We start from the raw sequence: 19,819 nt of genomic DNA, 5'->3' as shown, positions 1-19,819 counted from the left end.
CAAAATAGGGATTTTAATTTCAATCTTTTGTCTTATTGGAAGTAATTCCGTTTTTCAAAATTTTTAATCAAATCAAATTTAGCCCAATTCTATTATATAATTAATTATTTTATTTAAATCATACAACAGTCACGTTACCAATATTATATAAACTGCAGAACTAATATTGGCTATTTAAAAAATACGGGATTAATATTACAAAACCACCCTATACTTAGTGATTTTTGGACTCGCTGCTGGGAATAAATTCCCAATAACATATATTGTATCTGTTATAATTTATTCAAGTCTAATCAAACCCAATGTAAATTAAAATTTCTCGTTTGACCATTTTCTAATAACATCATTTGGAATTAATGATTATTAAAGTGTATATAGTTTTAATCTTATTATCATTGTTTTTTATTTAATTATCTATTATTTCATTAAACATTTTTTTAATAATCTTTGTCATATTTAAAAATGATGTTAGTTTTGAAATTTATATACAAGTTACATCTGTATAATTAATTTATGAAATTATAAATTCAAACGTGATAATTACTTTTCAAAATCAATTATCTCAAAATTAGTTCATTTATAATTAATTGTAGTAATTATGTAATTATCGAGTTGAACCGAGCTTACACGAGCTAATGTAATTATAAATTATTATTTTTAATTATAATAAACATCTCTCTCAATTTTTATATTAAAAAATGAAATTATAAGTATAAAAATTTCCATTGATTGTTAGTAAAATTTAATTATTTAAGAAAAAACTCCCTTTATAAGTCAAATTGATTAGTTCTCCACCAAAATAATATTAGCTCTTTAAGTGTCATTTGAATTTATTATTATTACAAAATAATGTGTTTAAATTTATCTATTTTGAACCAATTTTGTTGTTTCATAGTGAGAATGAATTCTTTTGTACATTATAAACACATTTCAACGAATATATATTTTGGATAAATAAGATGTTAGAACTTATAAACATTAGGGTGTTCGAAATAATAAGCTCATTATATTATAATAATGACAAAAAAATCATCAAATTATTAGATTTTAGAATCATGTAACATATATTTTTGCTTGAGGCAAAAAAAATAATAAGAATGAACTATATAATTGGTAAAAGTGAATATTAATAAAATATTAATCTCTCAATATGTTAAACTTCAAAATATTATAAAATAAGTTGAACCTTTTTTTTTTTTTCAAGAGTTTATAAGACCATAAACATCTTATTTCCAGAATCTCGTAAGCTCTTAAAAAATTATCAAATAATTGTAGAAATTATAATCTCTCAAATATCTTATTAACTCAACCAAGAATAAGAATGGGCATCGATCCTATCTACGGATTCAGGTTATTCAGACCAGATACTCAACTACTCGATAAGTACGAAAATGAACCCTATTAAATCGGGTACCAGAGCTGATTGGGTTCGAAAATAGGATTAGTTGTTGATCGTTTATGAAGAAATTGTCATTATTATTACTAAATATTTACTTGTTCTTGACAATTAAAAATAAGAACCAATCAAATCTATTGAAGAGAAGAAAAACATAATAATATATGTGCATAAAATCAAAGGAGCTAATATTTATAACTAAAAAAACCAACAAATAGCTGAAAATACTAATCTTAGAAACTAAAAAACCACAACCATACTAAACCTTGGCTTGGGTTGAAAATTTAGGGCAAAGTCTACTCTACAGTACACTTCCTTATTCTTTTTTTAATTACTGTCGGGTACCCGTTCAGATTTTCGAGTGTTATTTTTCTACTCAATACCCCATTCGATATAATTCAGGGGGGTTTCGAGTTTACCCGAACTCGATTAATTACCCTACACATTAAATTCAAAACCACCAATCGGGTCGATTTGAAACCTGAAAAACTCGAACCGAATGCCCACCTCCATCCCTATAATTGTAAAAAGTCATGACTTTTGAGAGTAACAAAAACTCAAAAATTGCACACAACTCACAACTTTTTCAAAAAAAATGACCCCTTAAAGTAATAAACAAATTGAAGAAGAGGTTCCATCCATTGATGTTGGAATATTGGAGGAAAGTTGTGGTCCTTTAGTTTGTTTTGGTTGGTGAAGATGCAATACCCCACCCATACATTCAATACCCCTATTGCAGAGTAGGTGACTCAAAGTAAAGGCTTGTCAATGCAATTTATGGCTCCCTACCAGGTGCAACAACCATTAATAGCTAATTTCACAATTTTCCAATGACAAAAACTTTTGTGCACATAGTTTTCAGGAATATATGATATTAAAAAGAAATGGAGACATTTAACAATAATAATCCCACTTAAGTATAATAATTGGAGTTTTATTTAAGTACTTTGTTGATTATAGTCGTAGAAAACTCTTATGCTACTGCGAAAAAAATAATAAATAGTATGGATTTTTACTGTACTAAACATTGTAAACTCACTATTGTGTGACACTACGAAACGAATAATGACAAGGGATAGTTACATTTTCGCTTCATGATGTTTGGTGTAATTACACGTAAATTCCTTTTAGTATAGAGAATTGCATATAGTATTCTTGATCTTTGCTTTCGTCTAACAAATAGGTTCCTCTGTTAGCTAAGATTCACTGAATTTGTTGATATTAACAAAAAAATTAAATGAAAATTGATATTGACCATCGATCTACTTATTACACTAGAAAAAAAAAATTCGCTACGGTTAATTACTAAATCCAAAAGAAGAAAATCGTGGTAAATACAAATCAACCACGGGTTCGCAACAGCCATCAGCTGTTGTTTTTGCAAGTGTGATCAAAATCATGGAAAAACCATGGCAAATATTGATTAATCATGGTAAAAATTTAAGTTTGTTTCTTTAGTTTTGTTTAGCCCTCGTGATTAATACTATTGATTTACTATGATTTTTAAACTAGGATCATTTATACTATAGCAAAAACTTAATTCTTTCGCAGTGTTACTAACTTTAAACAAAACTTTTCTGATTAAGCTACTTATGACGGTGAAAATATACTTTCTCACATGCATTAACTTGTAAACATGTATAAGGATAACTTGGTCATAAAAAAATTTATTTGACATATAATATATTAGTAATAATAGTCAATCGAGGGTGAATATGAATTTTTATTGATTTTTTTAGCTAATATTATCAAGTTTGGTGAATTTTAGCTAACTGAGGAACTTATTTATTAGACAAATCAAATCTCAAGGATACTAGATGTAATTTTTCAAACTACATGAGGTATACATATAATTATACCAAATCTCAAAGGAGGAAAAAGTGTAGTTATCCCTAAAAATAATAGTATTAGAGACGGAAATTTAAGTTGTGATATAAATTTATCACTAATGTTATACGTATTACATGGCAAGAATTTTTAAATTGTCACTATATTGATTTTTCATAATTTTGATAGTAATACAACTGCATAAAAGTTGTCAGTAACGATAATTAATTAGAGATAAAAAAAAATTGTCCATAAAATTGTCACTGCACACAATCAATAACACAAGTATGGCAACAATCTAATGAGAGAGAACAAATACATATTTGTGTTTTCGTTATAAAAGTCATTAATTATCTCTAATAATAAATTAATATATATTTTTTATTAATATTATATTATGACAAGATCAAAATTACTATTAATTAGTATATATTTTTAGTGACAATTTCAAAATTACAACATAGTATTTTGCAAATGTCTTTAATATCCACACAGTTCATATTTTTTCTACTTAATATATATGATATTCTTTAATAATTTATTGGTGATGAATAAAAGAGAATATACTTCAAATATAATAGAATATACATTTTAGAGAATCTGATTGTGACAATAGAAAAAGCACAAAAAAAAAAGGAAAAATTTATATCAAATTACTATACTCACCAAATATGAAGTTTGCTATTTTTCTTGGATTTCTCTAATATTTATTTTCTTCTTTTTTTTTTTTTGTTTTTTTGTATAAGATAAACTTGTATTAATTTCAATGATGACAAAGCAAAGTGTTTACTTCAACTTATAATGATGCTTAAATACAAATTTAAAAAACGACGGGAATCTTCTATCACACTTTAGTATCATATACAGATGTCGCATCACTATGTCATTGATATGTGTCACGTTTGAAAATTAAATTAAACTGTAATTTAGAAAAGAGATACATGTGATACACTCGTTGGTATGACATAGTTATGTAATACAAAAATGTGATAGGAGATCGTTTTCCTAAAAAAAACTTTAAATAGAGCAACACATGTCATAGGTATATTTATTGGAAACATGGTTTAAGAAGTTCCTTTGCTTTCATTGAAACTATGAAAAAGTTTCAATTTTCGATTTTATGAAAACGAAAAAAGATGGTAGTTTCGAAATTATTTAGTTTCCTTAAAAAAAAAAAAAGCTCTATTTTTCTTGATTTTCTACAAAATCTTTGGGTTTTTTGGGAAACTTTTTAATTTTTTTTTAATTTTCTAGCGAAATACTTATCTCATGCTTCTACCTACAAATGTATAAATTATTGATGTCACGCATAATATTTTATACTATGATAATATATATAATATTATTCTCTATTTAGTAATATTATATGCATATATATCAATATAATAAAAAAATATATTTTATAACACATACTAATATTTAGTTTCAATAGCATCGACATCAAATAACAACTCAAAATCTATAGTTATATTACATGAAAATAAATTATTTTAAATTAAAATAGACGATACAAAGTTGAAATAGATATATTTAAAATAAAGTTAAGGAGAAAGATAATACTTATAAATATTATTTTTATGATTATTTTATATGTATTTTTTACTTTACATTTTTTTATAGCGTTCTCAAAATATTTTTTAAAAGTTTCTTATATTTATTAACTCGAAACATGTGTTGGAAACGAAACTTTAATGTTGTAGATGGCTGCAAGCTTAGTTACTTATGACGAGTGTTAATTTAATGATCACTTATGACAAGTTTTATGGTTGAAAGTTTTAGAACGAACTTACCAAAATTTGATGCATTTTAGGGTGAATTTTATGATAGTTGCCATGATTTTGGAGTTCAAATTCTAGCAAAAATCTACTAATGTCTAGTTGTTTAATAGTTTCATGTATCATTCCACATTTATGTTATTTACACAAACTTAGACTTGAAATATAATAGCAATATTTTTCATTACTGTGTAGAAAGTTGTATAATATCTAAAAATTTTACCATAGATATAGAGAAGAAAAAAGAAAGGCTGAATAGCAATTTATCCCATTGTGATATTGAAAATTGGCACATTACCCCATATGAAAAAAATATAGCAATTTGCTGCCACTGTATTTTTTAAAATGAAGCAATTTACCTCCTTACACAGGAAGGTAAATTGCTTCATTTTAGAAATCATAGGGGCATATATTGTTGTATTTTAAAAAATGCAGAGAGGTAAATCGCCATTTATTTTTTCATAAGGGGTAGTTTGCTCATTTGCGACATCACAAGGGGGTTGCTTGCATTTTTCCAAAAAAAAGTAAAAAAAAACATAGACATCTCTATTAGCTCCCGGGTTAATTGCATTCCACACAAATCCTCCTATATTAAATAATAATGATAAATTTTCTTTTTTTAAAAAAAAAAACCTCACTATCTCCTGCACGCGATCATTTTTTATTTTTTTTTAAATTCAGAAGCTTTATTTTTCTCCGAAAGGGTTTTTACCTTATAGTGTTTTTACACAAGGGTAGGTTGCATTTAATCCTTAGTTAAATACAAAAATATTTTTCTAGGTAAGTAACAGGCTGGAGCTAGCTTTTAAATATTATACGAATAATCGAATTTTACATTCTAAACCATGTTGCATTTTCTACTTCAATTAATATATGTACATCATGTGCGTAATTTTTTTTTGATAAAATAAATAATATAATTTTTGTATACATAATATATACACATTAAATAAAATAAAAAAATACAACAAACTTCAAAATAAAATTTTCAATCCAAAATACTTGTTTCAAAGTGGAATATTGTTGACCTAATCTATATAATTATGTTGGAAATCAATTTCTCAAAATCATTAAAAATGTGGCCCCACAACATAGAACTTTTTGACCATGATGATTGCCTTAAAAGAAGCACTTAATTGATTAATGTTGTTTAAGGGACTGTATCACATGGACCCAACATCATAATCACACTATCAAAGAACCAAATTTGGTTCCAAGAACATAAATATTTATGTGAAATTGATGCTTTATTGACCAAGATAATGATGCTACTATGATAGCTACTCACCTCTAATTCATATTTCAAATCAATGTATACCATGTGATCAAGTTGAAAATGATATCAACTTTGGGTACATGTTTAACAACATTTAAGACAATACTTTATTATGAAATAAGGTTAATTACAGTTAAATCCCTTCTAAAAATATGTCCTGAAAGAAGTTTTGAAGTTGTATTTATATTCCTTTTGAAATTTTTTCATTTATATATGACCTCACTATTAGGGTTTTTGAACGAATAATGCTAAAGTTAGCAGAAAATATTTCATAAGTTTTTAATTTTTCACCTCATTTAGCATTCTCAAGTATATTTTTGTACTTACAAAGGGATAAATGTGACATGTGTATACAGAGTGAGGCAATCATTACATTTTTCTTCTTGTAAGTACGAAATTATGACATGATAATGTTGAACAAGGGCAAAATTGAAGATTTCTGTAATTCATTTTTGTTAATATCAACATTTTTCGTCTAAATTATAACGAAATGGGAAAAGATGTAAACAATGAGTTTTCGAAAGAGATGTAAGTGAGATTTCAATTTTTTTTAGAAAAAAGTGTAATTTCACATTTTTAGGAAGGATCTAAGTATAATTAATCTTATAAAATATTATTGAAACATAATTAAATTGAAATCAATAACGGGCCAGATTTAGGATGTATTTGTCAAAATTTGAAAGCCCAACCTGCTCGGAAACCAGAAATTCTGATTTGAAAATTTTGAAATATTAAAAAAAGTGATTTTTCTTAAAAAAAAAAGTAATACCACCTTGAAGCACTTAAGAACATTTTTAAAAAATAGATACTTATTTTTGTAAATTAATCATATGTGCATATCTCAGGCTCTAAATATTAAGTTTTTCAAATTATATGTTACTTATATGATCATTAAAACTGTTACTTATATGATCATTAAAACTGCTGATTATTTTACCTCATTATTTTAATTTATAAAAATATTACTTCTATTATTATATTTTTATGTAAGTATAAACATCATATACACATTTTTTTTTCATACATGTACAAACGTATCATATCTATATATAATGTAAAAAATATAAAAATATTAAATTCGGATCAAACTAGGGTCCAATATATCAAAGCTCAAAATTGGGGATTGCAAATGGGCGGATTCGGTTGAGTCCAAACAGATTGAGTTTAAAATGTATTTGAATTAATAGGTTATAAATGATTATGGTAGCAAATAAGTCGAATTGGGTCGATGATACCTATTTTTTATATTAAATATTTATAAAATTTAAAATAATAACAATAAGAATGACAATATTTTTAAATCAACTTATAATGTAATATAATACAATTAAATTTGTATTATTAATTCTCTATGAAAAGTAATCAGGTTACATAAAAAATTCATTTGTTAAATATAAAATAAAAAACTTGTAACACATTAAAAAATACAGCTCTTTTCGAAACAAATCATGAGATGAATAATTGTGCAATCAATTTCTCCATGATTCTTTTTAAAATTAAATTGTGAATTTTCAATCACAATAATAATAATAATACATGTTAGTTCATTATAAATTATTATTAAATATTGACATTTGATACGTTCATTAAAATTTATAATATAATTGTATAACATCAGTTTATTAGGGGAAAAAAGAATTTTAAATGATTACATATAAACTGCAAATTTTGACTGCTTTATAAAATTCTTCACATTCCTTTAATTTGTTTCTCATTAATTTAAAAAAATAATAATTTAAATTTTGAAATGTTTGTTTCTCATAAAAATGTGAAAAGTTAGAAATGTAAAAGTAGTTAGTAATATTAGTGTAATTAAATCAATTATAATGAACTTGAGAGTTAACCCATCAACAACCCATATACATCACCAATCCACCTCGAGACCCGATTATATCTTGAAAAGCCACCTTGCTTGGTCCGACTTCAGATCTAAATCGAACCCATTGCCATTCCTGATCACACACAATTGGAACTTAAAACATAAGCATGGGCTTGATTAAGAGGGAGTAAGACGTATAAATGATTTAAAGTTTATAATGTTGTGAATGTATTGTTGATAAGATAGTATAAAATATGTAAATATCTTTTGGCTTTCATGCGCAGGAACTCTGATTAGGTAGGAAAATACAAGAATTCACTATGATAAGCACATGTTTATTTTTGTATTTCTGGAAAATTAGAACCAACTACAGATAATATTATTTGCATCATCATCACAATAATAACAGTAACAAAGTACATATATAGTCTTGACTAACTTGATTTTAGGATTTCCTCTTCCCTGATATGATGGGAAAAAGAAGCATAATTAGGCAAATGGACACAAAAATTGAGCATATTAATATAAAAAATATCCATTAATTTTTTATAAAAAAACATTATAGTAACATCCCATATGACTATATTTCAAATTTCACATCCCATCAAATTTAAAAAAGAAAGATCACTGTATAGTTTTTCAGAAAACCTATAGATTTGTTTGTATTATGCTCCAACTTTAGGAGAAATCGGTATAATCATACATTCTTTCAACATAAGAGCAGATATTACTAGGAAAAATCGAGATCGTTTTCGACTAATTATGTCATAGAATTGGGAATTTATAGGAACAAAGAGATATCCAGTTTCCAGACTATTTGAAGCTACTTACCTAAAGAGTCTGCAACTTATAGCAAAACCGCTTCTTCGACTTCTCATAAACTTGCTCACAACTCTCATCTGCAGCATCACTGGCTCCACTGGAACCATAACTGAAATACTAGGAGATGATGAGTAGATTTCCACATTGTTAAGCTATTCTATTTCTAGCAAGAACCAAACAGCTACACTTTCGACGTGAGTTGATTTTGTAGAAGATCTCGAGTTTCAATGAATTTGAGAACCAGCATGTTCCGTCTTCCAATGGACATGAGCAATCTACGACATGGGCAACCAAATATCAACATCTTTCCTCAATTGTCTTCACAGGGATATTCGAGAATATGTGAAGTGGTTCGTGAACATGCACTCAAATTATCATAAATTAAATAGCCAGAATTTCTTTTTTCTCTAAACCAGATGGTTTGTACTTATCAGATGGTATGTGTTCGGTTGATCGGATTAAGGATTATTTGTTAAAACAATAAATAATTACCTTTACATGAAGTGCTCCTAGCAAAATTTACTCCTATTAGGGTCAAATTCACATTAGAGATGCATCTAATGTTCGGCATGCTTATACAGAGAAGATGTAAAGGGAAATCACAATTTTCATTTTGCTACTACTGAAGGAAACAACACATCCAACTATAATTGAAATGTCATATGTTGATTAACTTTCTGAATGAAACAACCATAATTTTTAATCTCTTAATGCACAGCAAAACTGAAGGGGCTGAATCAAAGACAAGTTGCTCATCAATGAATACTAGCTCCTTATATTCTTACATGGAAAATACCATACCTCTGGTATCTAGTATGAGGATGTCTGCATCTTCAATCTCCAGATTCAGGTCAATTAAGAGGCAGCCCTCAACTATCAGAACATTAACCAGTCACATTATTTCAGCCGTGCAAGTGGAAAGCTGATGGAATCATCTTCTCATATAGTTAACTAGCAATAAATGCAAATTATACAGAGATCACAGAAACAAGGAGCAAAGGTATAAGCATTATGAACATACCTTGCTGAGAAGGCAACAACCACACAATTGTTAGGACATTTTGCCTCGAATCATTGCAGTCGCCAAATCTACAAGAAAACTGCAGATAAAATTATGAAAATATTTGGAATCCATGGGAACTTAATGAAAAGATCTGGCAGTTTTGCAAAGTCAACAAAGCACAAAGCAAAAAGAGGTTTCTGGAACTCATGAAATATAGCTGCAACAAGTGCCATAATTTAAAAAGATTTAGCTCCACGTTTGGTAACTCAGAGAAATTCACTCTTTTGCCTACAAATTTAAGCACGTTTCTGAAGATAAGCTACCGAGACTTCTCATCATAATGCAAAAAGATGGCAAATTTCGAAATTAAACATACAAGGTTGACAAGAGCAGTAACAAGTAAAGATATCATCATTCAGAAACAGCAAAAAGAGATTCAATGCAATGACAAGGGGTGAAAATAATACCTGAACATCATGTCAATACAACTGCATTCATAGTCATCTGCTGTTTTTGAATATAATGCTTGCTGCCATGTACCAAGACAACCGGATAGATGGAGATTAATTCAATTTGTTATAATCCTGACAAATTTTTATGATCTAAAGTTCTGCAAGGATTCCCTGATTATATTTTGTTACCATTACGCTAGTTATAATGTACTCCAGCCCATTGTCTTCCTTATCCCTCTATCCTTCATTGTCCTTCTAACTTCTTCCACCTCTTTCCACATCTCGACAGAGCTATAGAAGTCTGAGATTAATATGTAATACCCATCATTTTCTGGGTCGGTTTCCATAGCGCGCTTTGCGATCTTAATACCCATCTCAGCATTATTGTGCATTTTGCAAGCAGTTAACAGAGAACCCCAGATGCCCCCATCAGGAGCAAAAGGCATTGATGAAACAAGAGATTCAGCTTCATGCAGACGACCTGATCGTCCATAAAGATCTACCATACAAGCATAGTGCTTAAGTGTTGGTATGATGGAATATTCTTTCATTTGATCAAACAGAGACTTGGCCTCATCAAACAATCCAGCATGAGCACAGGCTGAGAGGACTGAAAGAAATGTAAGGTCATTTGGTCTAGCACCATTTTCTTCCATTTGTTGGAAAACATTAATTGCAGATTTCCCGTGTCCATGCATCCCATAAGAGGATATCATCACATTCCAAGATACAACATCCTTTTCATTCATCGAGTCAAAGATTTCTTTCGCCAAATCAATTTGTCCACATTTTGCATACATATCGACCAGGGCTGTAGCAAGAGAAACTTCATATTCAAATCCCTGTTCTCTGATGTAATCATGAATTTTTCTTCCTTTGTCCAAGGATGCAGTCTGAGCACATGCAGACAGCAAAGTTACCAGTGTTGTTGTGTTAGGCTTCAGGCCTGTCGAAATCATTTTGTCAAAAAGAATCAGAGCCTTAAAAGGATGTCCACTGTCAGCATAACATGAGATAAGAGAATTCCATGTAGCAATGTCCTGGCTTGTTTGATGAAACAAACTCTGGGCCATGGTCAAATTCCCACATTTCCCATACATGTTTATAAGTGAATTTACAACTGAAACCTTCTCAAACATCAAACTTTTGATAATATGGCAATGTACAGATTGACCAAAATGGATCGCTCCCAATCTTGAGCAGGAAGAAACCACAGATATCACGCTGTTCAAATCAGCTTCAATTCCTTCATGCTGCATCTCTCGGAACAACTTTATGCAGTTCATCTCTAATCCTGCTTTTTCATAGCTAACAATCATCAAGTTCCAACAGTCTTTCTCCTGATTATGACCTCCAAAACAGATCTTCTCTGCAAGAGCCAGGAGGTCAAACTTACAATACATTGCCATTAATGAACTACGAACAATCTGATCAACATCAAAATTTCTCCTTACTATAAAACCATGAAATGCTTTCCCTTCTAAGATCTTCATGGAATTAGCAAAGCCAGAAATCAAACAACTAATTACCATTCCATCTGGGTATACCCCATTAGCCTGCATCTTAAAAAATATTTGAAAGCATTCACAAACATACCCCAACTTTGCATGAACGCCAATAAATGATGTCCATGAGAATAGATCCTTGTTGACAACTTCACAAAATGAAACTCGTGCATCCTCAATACTTCCACACTTAGAATACATTGACAAAACCGCAGATTGAACGATATGTGAGGACATAATTCCAGATTTAAGTGCAAATCCGTGCAAGCACCTGCCTTCTGTCAAAGCACTCAAATTGCCACAAGCTTGGAACCCCCCTTCTAATGTCCGAGAATTTGGCCTCTCATCATAACCACCAAGCCTGTGCATCTCACAAAGGCACTGCAAACTGCTATCACTCTCACCATTCTGCACATACCCAATCACAATCGCAGTCCAAGCAACAACATCCTTCATAGCAATTTCATCAAACACAAAAGAAGCATCATCCACAACCCCACATTTCGAATACATATACACAAATGAAGCCCCAACAGCTGAATTCCCACAAAAAAGATTCAGTTTTGACGCCAATCCATGGACATTCATGCCAAAACAAAGCGACCCAAGTTCAGCACAGGCTGAAACCACCATAGGGATGGTAAATTGATTAGGCAAATTGCCAAAAGAGGGCATCTTGGAGAAGAAATCAAGGGCTTGCACATAGTTTCTATTTGAAAAATGAGCTTTGATGATGGAGTTCCAAAGAAAAGGGTCTTTGAAACTGAGGGAATCAAAAACTTTGGTGGAAGAATGAGGCTGGTTAAATGAAGCATAAGATGCTATCAGCTTGGATGCTATGAATCTATTATGTGAATGACCAGTTGTTATGATATAGGCATGAGTAGAGAGAAGGGTCCTGGAGTCAAGTACACTGTTAGAGAGGAAAGAATCAATGTGTTTGGTAAGGTAACTGGCTTCGGAATCAGGAACTGAAGAACAGTAGAGGCGCTTGTAGAACTTTAAGGATTTCAATACAAGCATGGGATTTCCAAAGCTTAAGGTGGCAGATCCTGATGCAAAAATGTTGAAAGATGAAATAAGATCCATGAAGCAAACCAAACACAGAATCCAATCATATCGGAAGACAGTCAATAGTTGAGAAAAAGAAAAAGATTACACTGATGTTAGATAAGCCTTTTTCAATTACCTTCAGCAGGTAAAGGCCCAAGGTAAAACAGAAAGGGCAAAAAGAGAGAACAAGGTCTTGTCCGGGACCTTAAGGTTTCGTTTGGTTCAATCGGAGGGAATGACAAGTTACCGGAAGAGGAAAAGTGATTGGAGAAGAAAAAAGAATAATACCCTTTTTTAGTTTATTTGGTATGATAGAAAGAAAGTAAATTTCAAATATTTTTCCTTGTTTGGACGAGAAAAATAACCTGAAGGAAAGAATAACTTCTGTAATTTTACCAATTAACCTTTTTATTTTCATTTTGTACTAGCAATTAACGCTAAAACAATTTAAATTATGGAAAATAAATTGAAAACGTATTAATCATCTTAAAACAAAAGCAAGAGTGAATATTTTTTTAAATGCTAATATCTCAAAATAATAGAAATTCTTTCTTACAGTTAAATTGGGTCTATCGGTATTATAGTAAATAAAGTAAAACCAATTTTTTGTCTTTTCGACCTTATACTAACACTTTTCCCACTCAGTTTTGGACGGAAACAAAATTGGACTTTAGAGGGATTTCATATACATAAAATTTTACTTCTTTCCATCCACTTTTCTTTACCAAGGTTCCGCTCAACATCAATTTTCCGCACAAACAAACAAACTATAAAGCTCTTCATTTGATAGAAGGTTTCCTATTCAAGTATTTTTCCTATTTTATAGTAGCTTCTACTCATTATATTTGTTGTCTGTTTGTTATGTTTTGACATAAGTTGTTGAATTTTATCATGTTGCAATGTATTTAAAATGTAACTAGTTGTTTCTAGTTCTATGAAAGAAAAGGACAAAAGGATACATCAGTTCAGTTCCCAAGGTTTTACAAAATGGCTTAACACAAGACATTTGCTCCAGAGGAATATACATACATATATATATATATATATATGGAATGCCAATTAGTTATAAATTTGAGCATTACGATTAATTATGGCTGGGCTGTGGCTGTCCCAAAAAATACTTGAAGTGTCTTTAGACCAAACAAGACCAGAAACTCCTAAATTAAACCATAAATGCTAAGGAATATCTAGGTCTGGTTGGTTTCATTTTCAAAATGTCATTTTTACTTCCATAGTATTTCAAATTGTGAGATCATATTGGATTGAGCCTTTTTTTTGGGGATTTGACCAGGAATTTTAGAAAATACATTCTATCACATATTTTCATTCAAAAAGCTACCACAAGATATTAATCCTTTTTGTTATCACAAAACATCTTTATCCAAACACATCTTTATTCTATTGTGAATTCATGTACACAACTATTATTAGAGAACATCCTAATTCAAATATTTTTTCATTTTAGTCATGTATGTTCGTAAGAAAATCTATCACATAGCGTACAAATCCTAACATATTCTCATTTCTCACACAAAACTCAATACACACAAATAAAAAGTCACTTAAAAATACTAAAGTTTAAAAAATCAAGAATTCGAAACAAAACCAAACAAGGCTGATCCAGCAAAAACATCATAAATTGGAAAAGGAGAAACAAAACCCAACCAAAAGTCCAAAGTTTAAGTGAGAAATCCATTGAAATCACAACAGACTTCAAATAATTTACATAAATAGGATGAGTCGAGCAAACACACAAATATAACTTGGTATCACTAACAAATAGATGAATTTTCTACAGAAAAATTAAACTTAACAGAATTTTGAATGATTGAGTTTCACATGCCTGCCCCCAAGTTGATATCCTTTTTAATCAAGAATCACCATTCCTCATGCTACAAAATTCTTAATTCGAACAAAGAATACACAAATAATAAAATGCAACCACAGGTGCACAAAAGTTTACATTACATCAACCAAAATGTTTCAAGCTTGTAACACCATAAATCAAACAATTACAGGAATACATACAAATTAAGAACCTAAACACCGATACTTACATAGATACAAAAAGAGAGAAGTCATCAAATAAATTCCTTTTCCTTTCCCCTTTGTTCTTCTTCTCTGGTGTTGATGATCTTATCTTCTTTCTGGACGATTGTGAGGACAAAGAGAATTAGATGGTAGGGTTTTTCAATTGTGAAATAGAAACTATGAAAATAAAAAAGAGCGGTAGAACGGGTGAGGGAAAGAAAAATTGGAGTCCATTTTTTTTATTACAGTAATTGGAAAGATACCTACACAAAATTACAGTATCCTAATTTCATTCAAATCATAGTTTTAAGATAAGATTCAATGAAATCCCTTAAAATCTTACTTATTTAAATAAATTTAATACAGAAATCTACCAAATCATAATTAATCATAAACTAAGTATAATTAATAAATTAAATTTGGCTAAATTTCATTAGATAAATTCTTCTTTTTCCCAACAATTAATAGGAGTTTTGGTCCCTAGTTTAAGAAATTTCCAATGTCCTTTTCCATCTCTGAGTGTGAGGTCTAATTTCCCACAAAACACACATAATATAGTAATTGGCATTTTTAAATTGGTTTTTTGCCGTTTTGCACCTTTACAATAGATTTTGTAACAATATGCACCTTCATTCATGTTTCTTAATAGGGATGACAACGTGGTGGGTTTGAGATAGGTTTGGCTGGCCCCTAGAACCAGCCACATTTAAACTTAATTGGACTCCGTGCATTTCAAGACAGCCCAACCTTGGTGGGTTTAAACCTCCAAAACTCACTTATTTTTTATTTTCTCTTTTCAAGTAATTGTTATATTTCTCAAACAAATTTAAGATTATTCTTTATAAATATATAATAATCCATCATTATGTTAAAAATATAATTATTTCATAAATATACGTACAAAGTAAAGTTAAAATTAAAACTCATCCTGGACCTAATAATTTAGACCCGAATGTGGCAGGTCCGTCCATTCTGGCTGAGGCTTTGGTCTACCCGACCTACTTTCCGTTCCTATTTCTTAATAGATTTAAGGGGCAAATATGTCCATTCACTGCTTTTTTCCACCCCCGTGTGTTTAAGTGAAACTTAGGGTGACAATGTGGGTGCAAACAAACCGAGCTCAGCCAAAATATCCGCTCAAACTCGAGTATAACATTTTTAGCTCGAGCTCTAACAGGTGAAAGCAATCTGTAAATTCCAACTGAATTAAATAATTAATACAAGTGTCCTAATGTTTTTCAATATAAGCTCTTTTCTAGACAAAGCAAAGACATGCGTGCTCGCAAAATTTCCAAACAACATTGTGGTGAATGAAATCTCCATAGTCTTGTATCCATTTATAGCCAAAGGAATACCGGAAAAAGGTGAAGCCATTTTCAGGCCATTGCATCAGCAATACGCATTAAAGTGGCTCTGATTTATAGCAAATCAACTTTGAATCAGAAAAGCTCAACTTGAGGCAGGAAACAACATTACGTCACAACTAATGTAAACAAAACAAGGAAGAATTTAAGGGGAAAAAAATCAATTCTTAAACGAGACGAGTTCTTCGACCTTCTATGTCTCAAATTTAATAAAAGAATTTAATTGTTACTATCATGTAGAAAAAGAGAATGATCTGATTTTGTGAAAAATTTATGAGCCTAACACCTATTTCTACATAAAAGACTAAATTTTTTTAGCGCAAAAAGTTTGCAAGAAAATCAAATAAATTAGCTGAATAGAGATAATAAGAAGTGCAATCAAGAAAAAATCCCTTTCAGGCATTTCTTCAAACAATTTGATTGCCTCCTCAAACCCGCCATTTCTTATGTACCCATTTCAAATTACAAAGGGGAAAAGGGAAACAAGAAAACAAGTTGTCGCAACTAGCAACCCACCTGTTAGTCTGGCTGGAAATCGTCGTGGATGTCGCAGGCCACGGCTGTCCCTGACGCTGAGTGCGCCGGGGCACGGGTTGGGTTTGATTCCGGGAGTGAGCTCGAGGGATTATGGTATTTAGAACACACTATTAGGATCTAGGACTTGGGAGTGATTTGATTATCTTTTTTACCACAATCTACATGGGCTCAACTGATTATTTTGTATTTGTCCATATTGCCCTCAATTTTTTTTTTTATCTATTACGAATTTGTCCCTAATGTTATTTTGCATCTGGGAGGGGAGAAAATGTATATTATATTATTATTAAATATATATTTTATATTATATATTATTAATGGGGTAATTTTATTCCACACCATAACTATAAAAATAATAAAAAAATATAAAATTATCACACAATAATTCATATAACGTAAATAAGATATTAAATTATCATCATATCAAATATCCCGACATTAATCATAAAAAAATTATCAAATTCTCCACAATCCCATCAAAAAAAAAAGAGAAAATTTACTTTTCTGTATTTTTTTAAAATACAATAATTTACCCCCCTATGATTTTAAAATGAAGCAATTTACCTTTCTGTATAAGGAGGTAAATTACTTCCTTTTAAAAAATATAGGGAGATAAATTGTTATATTTTTTTCATGTGGTGGTAATGTGCTCATTTTCAATATTCAGGATAAATTGCTATTCATTAAAAAAAAAAAAAAAAGTAAAAGAGACCTAAATATTATAACAAACATTATGAGGTATAATATGAAATATGATCTACTCGCCATATATACAAAGAGGAAGATTTGACCATTATGGAAGTAAAAGAATGTTCTTTACTTTCCTATGTAAGTATCTTTACAATTCTAACAATCTCAACCAGGTCAAACTAAAAAGTAAAATTAAAAAAAAAAAGTTAAAGTATATTACAATCTCGAGATTAAGCCTAATTATACAAACATCCCATATTTTTTATTAAATTATAATTCCACCCTGTGAAATTATAATTTTAATTCATATTGATGTACTCTCGAATGTAAAAACTACACAAACACCATTTGAATTAAATTATATTCACACACTCTTAGGGGTGTATGTATAGTTTTGTAAAAATATGAAGTGTCTGTGTAATTAAGCATAATTTTATGGAGTGTTGATGTAATTTACTATAAAAAAAATCTAAATTATAATTCGTGAGACCCCAAACAGTAAAAAAGTTAAAATATAAAATCATAATCCCAAAGAAAAGAAGTAAGCCGCCATAACTATTGTGGCAGTCCACTTCATCAGTCCTTTTCTCCTTTCCAAGTCCATGCCCCGACCCGAAGACACGTCGGATGCTAACCGAGGGTCGAAAATGTAATTCGGGTTCGACCCGTACAACGCCTGGATCCCTTCCACGTCATCCTTTCGGAGCTCCAGTTTCTTGGTCCTCGGACTCAAACTCGGGTACATAACCGCATTCTTCACCGATGAGTGCGCCAGCCCCAGTACGTGACCTATCTCATGCGTCGCCACCGATTCCAAATCCACCGCCACCTTCGACTTCTCCGCCTTGAAGTCCACCGCCCACCTCTCCGCCGCGTCCAGGTGGAACCGCCCGTTCTCCGGCGAGAAAGCGTGCGCCAGCACCCCCAACACGCCGTCGAACGCCTCCCCGTCGCCGTGGTCCCCGCTGTACCACCCGATCTTTATATCCGCCGACGAGTAATCCTCCGCCTCCGTGAAGTTCACGGGAATCACCGCCGACCACCTCGAGAACGCCCGCCGGAACGCCGTCCTCACCTCCGACGGGCTCACGTAGTCGATCATGTCCCCCGGCGAGAACGCGTACGTCAACACCATAGGAGGCGGCCGCACCCACCTCGGCTCCCCGTAAAAGTACGCAAACCGCTCCGTCGTCCTCAACCTCTTCCCCCCTCCCCCTCCTCCTCCTCCCCCTCCGCCGCCGCTGAAATCCCCGACCCCACACCTCGGCGAGACGATCACGCTCATCGTGTCGTAATCCAGCCTCCCCGTCTCCGTCAAACCCAACTTCCTCTGGTACAAAATCAAAGCCTCCTCGAACACATCATCAAAATCATCGGTAAAGCTCATATTCTCCGGCGGGACCGGGAGGTACCCAAACCGGCCGAAGTAGCGCTTGAGCTCCGCCATGCCGTCAACGCTGCTGCCCTTATCCGCATCAAGGAAGCGCATGAGGCCCCGCCACGTGGTGTTACTGAAACCATCTGCGGCGGGTCCGGGGGCGGCGGCAGCCAACTTGGTGGAAGAATCAGCGGCGGAAGAGAGCGGGAAAGAAACAAGAAAGAAAAAGAAGAAGAATAGAGAGAAGAAGGTACGATGAATATAACTGAAAAACGGTAACATGGTGTGGTAGTTAGTGTATTTTTTCTTCCTTGGAATTCGGAGCTTTTGAATTAATGATGCCCGAAAAGCTTTATTAGTAGCTAATGGAAACAAAATAAATAAATAATTATGGTAACAAAAATATTTATTTTATTTATTTTTCGTGGGCATCGATGTTTATATTAATAAGTATCGAAATATAATTAAAATAAATAATTTTTTATATAATTGGACTTAGGTTATGTAGATAAGATCGATGGGCAAGAAATGGAGCGATAAAAGTTAGGAAGATTCTTTGATGTGATGTTATTGATTTAAGATTCCAAGAAGGGGTTTGAAGTTTGATGAGGAGTGTTTAATGGTTGGTGAACCACTTATTTAGTTTTTTCTTTTTTTTTAAAAAAAAAATTATTATTAATTTTATTTATGATGAGAAGTTTAGGTAAATAAAATTAGTCAATTTTGATTAGGTGAAGTGTGGGAATTACGGCTAACGAGATCTTACTCGATAGGTAAGATTGAGACATTATTACTCTAAGAAGTTGTCGATCTGACTTTCACAAATACGGGTATATATATATCTACTTTTCTAATGATTTTTTATTTTTATATCACGTTTGAACATATTCG

At 31.4% G+C, this 19,819-nt stretch overlaps 2 protein-coding genes across 3 annotated transcripts; both read right to left on the bottom strand.

Moving 5' to 3' along the window:
- LOC105164339 (pentatricopeptide repeat-containing protein At4g39952, mitochondrial) lies at positions 10,444-17,004 on the bottom strand. 2 transcript variants are annotated; one of them, XM_020695119.1, is made up of 3 exons: positions 16,840-17,004; positions 14,986-15,075; positions 10,444-12,927 (listed from the first exon to the last, which is right to left on the bottom strand). In XM_020695119.1, exon 3 carries the CDS (start codon positions 12,896-12,898, stop codon positions 10,571-10,573), a length of 2,328 nt encoding a protein of 775 aa, XP_020550778.1. In that variant the 5' UTR covers positions 12,899-12,927; positions 14,986-15,075; positions 16,840-17,004; the 3' UTR covers positions 10,444-10,570. The 2 variants fall into 2 exon arrangements, with proteins under 2 accessions (XP_020550778.1, XP_020550777.1); XM_020695118.1 differs by lacking the exons at positions 14,986-15,075; positions 16,840-17,004 and having other exon boundaries at positions 10,444-13,176.
- LOC105164338 (metalloendoproteinase 4-MMP) lies at positions 18,050-19,332 on the bottom strand. The gene has a single exon (XM_011082960.2). It carries the CDS (start codon positions 19,208-19,210, stop codon positions 18,071-18,073), a length of 1,140 nt encoding a protein of 379 aa, XP_011081262.1. The 5' UTR covers positions 19,211-19,332; the 3' UTR covers positions 18,050-18,070.

Source organism: Sesamum indicum, linkage group LG6, assembly GCF_000512975.1.
Source record: "Sesamum indicum cultivar Zhongzhi No. 13 linkage group LG6, S_indicum_v1.0, whole genome shotgun sequence".
Lineage (NCBI taxonomy): Eukaryota > Viridiplantae > Streptophyta > Magnoliopsida > Lamiales > Pedaliaceae > Sesamum > Sesamum indicum.
Note: the sequence above shows the minus strand (reverse complement) of the source record. Positions and strands in the feature narration are given on the sequence as shown.

Bases quoted from the DNA above. Each gene is read 5' to 3' on its own strand.
- LOC105164339 (XM_020695118.1), bottom strand. From the start codon at position 12,964: ATGGATCTTATTTCATCTTTCAACATTTTTGCATCAGGATCTGCCACC.
- LOC105164338 (XM_011082960.2), bottom strand. From the start codon at position 19,210: ATGTTACCGTTTTTCAGTTATATTCATCGTACCTTCTTCTCTCTATTC.